This window comes from Trypanosoma rangeli (assembly GCF_003719475.1).
Source record: "Trypanosoma rangeli strain AM80 chromosome Unknown Tra_15.4_contig_00023, whole genome shotgun sequence".
In the NCBI taxonomy this organism is placed as follows: domain Eukaryota; phylum Euglenozoa; class Kinetoplastea; order Trypanosomatida; family Trypanosomatidae; genus Trypanosoma; species Trypanosoma rangeli.
Window position 1 is genome coordinate 66,284 of NW_021705767.1, and position 4,626 is coordinate 70,909.

Here is a 4,626-nt window from a genome sequence, read left to right on the forward strand (position 1 = left end):
ATTGTGTGCGTTTGTTTCGTCCTCCCAACCTCCACCGCTCTTCACGAGTGGGCGACTGGCGGCTGCGGGGCCCTGAAGACAACCACTTTTGTGGGGCGCAACTAAGCTGGGCCCTTCAGAACTCACCGTGGGCCCGTTGGTTTCCGTGGGTGCGGGCCTTGGTGGGGAAACCTCCGCAGTAGTGCGGGATGTTGGGCGCATTCGATCGAACAGTGATTATTATTATTACTTTTCACCTTTTCCCTCCTTGTAGGAAGAATGAGCACAGCCCAAGCCCGGCATACGCAGCCCCAGCTTGTGCATGGCTCGTGACTTCGTGGTAGCAACCCCAAACTCGTGTCTTTTTCTCGGTGAGGTGCGTGGGCTCCATCGGGCCAGTCTGGTAGCATGAGGGGTTTGTTGCAGGACCATCGTGCTGCACGCCGTCCGGCACGTATTTTATCTGCCCCCCTCTCATGGGATCTTTTCTCTTGAGCGTTTCGTGTTGGTCGAATGCTAATGCCTTTGTGTGGAGGGGCGACAAAACAGGCAAAGTCAGCATTATTTCCGTGGCCGGAGTGTTTTTGTCCCATTCTTGTTTTTGCTGTTGGTTGCAGTTGGCACTAACTTTTTGCTTTGTGTTTGCAGTTTTGTTTTTTTTGTTTTGGCTGCGCTTTTCTTTGGTGTCCCGTTGGCGTTTTTTTTTCTTGACATTCTCCGGCCGCGCGCTGTCATCTTCTTCGTCGTGCTTCTCTGCAGCGTTTTATGGCGTGAGAGGTTGCCGTTGATCGTCTTTTAAAGGACGAACTCGTGCGTTGTTGCTGTTGGGATGGTGGCCAACCGCAATTTGGGGACCCGGTTGCAATTAGAAGATTCCACGGACGCTGCAGGCCGCGACCACCTCTCTTCTGTCTCTTCCTGTTCTCGCTGCTTTTCACGATGGACTGCTTTACATTGCTGGGTATGCCCCCATTCCCCCCTTTTTTTTGTGCGTGCATGTGGGGTTGGCCGGATCTTGGGCCTGGCCTTAACGTTATTTTCTGTTGCGTCTGATGTTGTACGGCGCTGTGGTTTGATTGGAGTTGCACGTAACCATGCAGGCTGCTGCGTCTCCTCGCCTTTCTTTTTCTGTGCACCTGTGCCGTTAGTAAGTTGCGTGCGAGTACTCCACCGTTGAATTTGTAAAGTGTGCTTCTGTTGCACGTCTATGCGTGAGCTTCCAAGCTCGGACGCGGAATTGGAGGGGGTGCGAGAGCGAAAAGGGTGCGGCGACAAGGACACGTTGTTTGCAGAAAATGAGTTGGTGGCCATCGGCAGTACGGAATCTACCGAGGGATTAAAAGTGCTGGTGCACCCGGCGACTCACTCGCTTGCGGAGCGACGGCTGCGGGAGCTGAATGAGGTGCGGGCGGAGCGCGTGGCCAGGCGACGCAGTCCCGAGAACAAGTTTATGCGGGCGATGCATGTCGTTATGCCCTACGGTGGTATCTTGTCCTCCGCATTCAACCTTGCTAGCTCGACGCTTGGCGCCGGCATCGTTGCGCTGCCAGCCGCGTTCCAAATGTCCGGGATAGTTATGAGTGTGTTGTACCTTTTGACAGTGGCGGCGATGGTGGTGTATTCCTTTGTGCTTCTTACCATCGTCGGTGAACGGACGGGGCTGCGGAGCTACGAGAAGGTGACGCAGCAGCTGCTTGGCCGCGGCGCAGACCACGTGTTGGCAGTTCTTATGTGGCTTCTTTGCTTTGGCGGGGACGTGTCGTACGTCATTTCCATGCGGGGAATTATTCAGGGGTTTGTCAACAACTCCGTGTCTGCGCCGGCGTTCCTGAAGACGCTCTCCGGCAACCGACTGCTTACAAGTATTGTGTGGCTCTTCCTCATGTTTCCGCTCTGCCTGCCGAAGGAAATCAACTCCCTCCGCATCGTTTCCACAATCGCCGTCCTGTTTATTGTTTTGTTTGCCATCTGCATCGTTGTGCATGCGGCACAAAACGGACTAAAATACGGGATGCGTGAGGACATTGTGTACTTTCGGACCGGAAATCAGGCTATCACCGGACTCTCTATTTACCTTTTCGCCTACGTGAATCAGGTGAATTGCTACGAGGTCTATGAGGAGCTATACAAACCCAGCGTGCGCCGGATGACCATGAGCGCCATCGTGGGGACGCTGCTCTGCCTCGTCTTGTATCTTGTCGCTGGTGTGTTTGGGTACCTCGACTTTGGTTCCGAGGTGACCGACTCCGTGCTTGCGCTGTACGACCCTGTGGGCGACAAAATGATGGGGGTCGCCTACGCCGGCATCATCCTGAAGCTCTGCGTCGGCTACGCCCTTCACATGATACCCTGCCGCGACGCCCTCTACCACATCCTCAGCCTTGACGTGAGGTTGATGCCGTGGTGGCAGAACTCGTTGATATGCGCCACACTGGCGGTCACATCCCTCCTTGCCGGCCTTTTCATTCCACGCATCACCACAGTGTTTGGGCTGCTTGGTTCCCTCTGCGGTGGCTCCATTGGCTACGTGTTCCCCGCACTAATGTTCATGTACTGCGGCAACTTCAACCTCCGCTCCGTTGGATGGGGGCACTTTATTGGGGCGTACCTGCTCCTGTTGATTGGAGTCGTTGCCATCGTCTTCGGCACCATTTCCGCCATTTACGCTGAGGTGAGTAACGCTCAGTCGTGATTTTCCGCACCCCCCCAGCCAGTTTCCCATTTAACACGACGTCCGGTGGATTGCAGGGGGAGTGCCCTTTTTTTCCCCTTTTCTTTCCCACGCACGCACTCGCTCTCTTTGTTTCTCTCTCTACGTATATGCATACATGTATTAATTTTTTTTTAAAGGTTTAGTTTCGGCATATATATATATATATATGTTGGCGTGAACGGTGTGCAGCATTGGCAAACATTAATTTTTTTTTAAAATTATTGCTGAGGCACCTTCTTCCTATTTGCATTCTACGTGTTTTTTTTTTCATTTTTTGTTTGCTTGTCGTTGTGTTCGTCTTTTTAATTGTTTTTCCTACCAATAAACAAGTTCTTCATGAAAGTTGTCGCCAAACGACAGAGAAGAGGGCATCTGTGCGTGTGCTTGTTGCTGAGCTACATTTCTTGCTTCTGGCCTTGGCTATCTACGTTGTAGTGATATGAATTTACAAATGACTCTGCCTGTACGTAAGACTGCCTTTTGAATTGATTTTGTTAACATCTTTTTTCTTCTGTTTTGCGTTTGTGCATTGTTTTCTCTCTCCATGAGGAGGAGGAGGAGAAGAAGAAGAGGGTGTGGCCGCCGTATATGCATGGCCATACAAAAATGTATTTGAAACCAAAGTCTTGTTTGTTTGCTTTGTTTTTGTTTTTGTGTGTTTTTTTTCTTTTCGTCTGCGCTTCATTCTCTTTTCTTTGGCTCTGGCCGGCACGGCGGCTGCCACCTCCCAAACCCTTTTTTTTCCCGAGGAACACTGCGGCAGCGATGCACTTTTCCTCGCCTCCCTTCTGTTTCACGGCATCTTCTCTTTTTTTTTCTCTTTTGTTTTGACTGTGCCTCAGATTCTTCCCGTGCAGGATACCCCACACAGCGGTTTGCAATCGATAATAGAGGCTTTTGGCTCTGCAGTTGTGGCTGCGCCTCCCACGAGCACTTGGGAGCAGTCTGGCTGGGAGCGAAGGAGCGTGTGGCACCCCAGCACCCTCCTTGGTCGCCGCACACGCCGTACCACCGAGAACAACACCGGTTACTGTTAACCTCTCCTTCCTTCGCGCCTTCCTCCCTTCCCGTAGGCTCCGTTTTCACTTCTTTCTTCTCGTGTGTGTGCATGCGTGTTCGTGTCCGCCCTTCATGTCGTTGGCCCTCCACGAATTGGGGCCGGAGGCGGTGTCGTATCGACACCTTGTCGACGAGGTGAAGCTGCAGCTCAACATAACGCACTATGACCTTGACTGCTGGATCTACGCCTTCTTGGAGAACAAGAAGTACAATGTTCAGGAGACAGTCGAAGAATTGCAGCGGCGCTTCACAATGGAAGCGGGTGAGCTGACAGCACACACCTTCACGGATTACATGAGTGAGTCCTTGCTGTCTGGCATTATTTAGTGTGTGGGGGAGGATAAAATGGGGCGCGTGGTCTTCTACGTCGTGGCCAGGCGGGACCACCCGGTGCCCTCACGCCGAGAGCAAGGCGAACTTTGACATGATGGTGAGCTACGGCGTCCGCCTCCGCGCCGAAAACAAGCGGTGCCAAATGGCGATGCTCATCAACCAGGAGAAGGCCAGTTTGTGGAGTAACACGGACATGACCTTTCAGGCGGACATTGCCCTCCACATATCGAAGTTTTATCCGGGCGCCGTGGACAAGATATACGTCTGCAACATGAGCCGGACCCTGGCGGCACTGGCAAAGCCCATCTTTTCCAGGCTCCCCTCGATTGTCTCGGATCGCATTATGATCATATCCGACGCTGAGAGGAAGTCCGGCAAGCTGTTGGAGTACTTTGACGAGAGTGTCCTGCCGGTGGCGCTGGGCGGCAGCAACGACTGTGATCATGAGGAGAACCATGCCAGGTTTGCTGTGACCATCAGGGAGCACTTTGAGCAAATGAAACCCGCCCTGCTCCGTGGCCTCTCAGTGAAGGAGTGGGAAC

General features: G+C 52.8%; 2 protein-coding genes across 2 annotated transcripts in view, besides 6 other annotated features; both read left to right on the forward strand.

The window, feature by feature from the left end:
* Nucleotides 1-608: 608 nt before the first annotated feature.
* Nucleotides 609-646: a microsatellite.
* Nucleotides 647-1,186: 540 nt separating this feature from the next.
* TraAM80_01185 (putative amino acid permease) lies at nucleotides 1,187-2,671 on the forward strand (the record flags this gene model as incomplete). The annotated part of the gene is made up of 1 exon (XM_029378238.1): nucleotides 1,187-2,671. The coding sequence occupies one exon, from the start codon at nucleotides 1,187-1,189 to the stop codon at nucleotides 2,669-2,671; it is 1,485 nt and encodes a 494-aa protein (XP_029241952.1).
* A 171-nt stretch (nucleotides 2,672-2,842) lies between these two features.
* Nucleotides 2,843-2,860: a microsatellite.
* A 378-nt stretch (nucleotides 2,861-3,238) lies between these two features.
* Nucleotides 3,239-3,265: a sequence feature (GA-rich).
* A 53-nt stretch (nucleotides 3,266-3,318) lies between these two features.
* Nucleotides 3,319-3,357: a microsatellite.
* Nucleotides 3,358-3,363: a microsatellite.
* A 366-nt stretch (nucleotides 3,364-3,729) lies between these two features.
* Nucleotides 3,730-3,760: a microsatellite.
* A 418-nt stretch (nucleotides 3,761-4,178) lies between these two features.
* Nucleotides 4,179-4,626, forward strand: part of TraAM80_01186 (uncharacterized protein) — a gene marked incomplete at both ends in the record, with an annotated part of 1,338 nt that continues 890 nt past the window's right edge. The window contains one exon of the mRNA XM_029378239.1: nucleotides 4,179-4,626. This exon is cut by the window's right edge and continues 890 nt beyond it. Coding sequence (XP_029241953.1) covers nucleotides 4,179-4,626 — 448 coding nt within the window.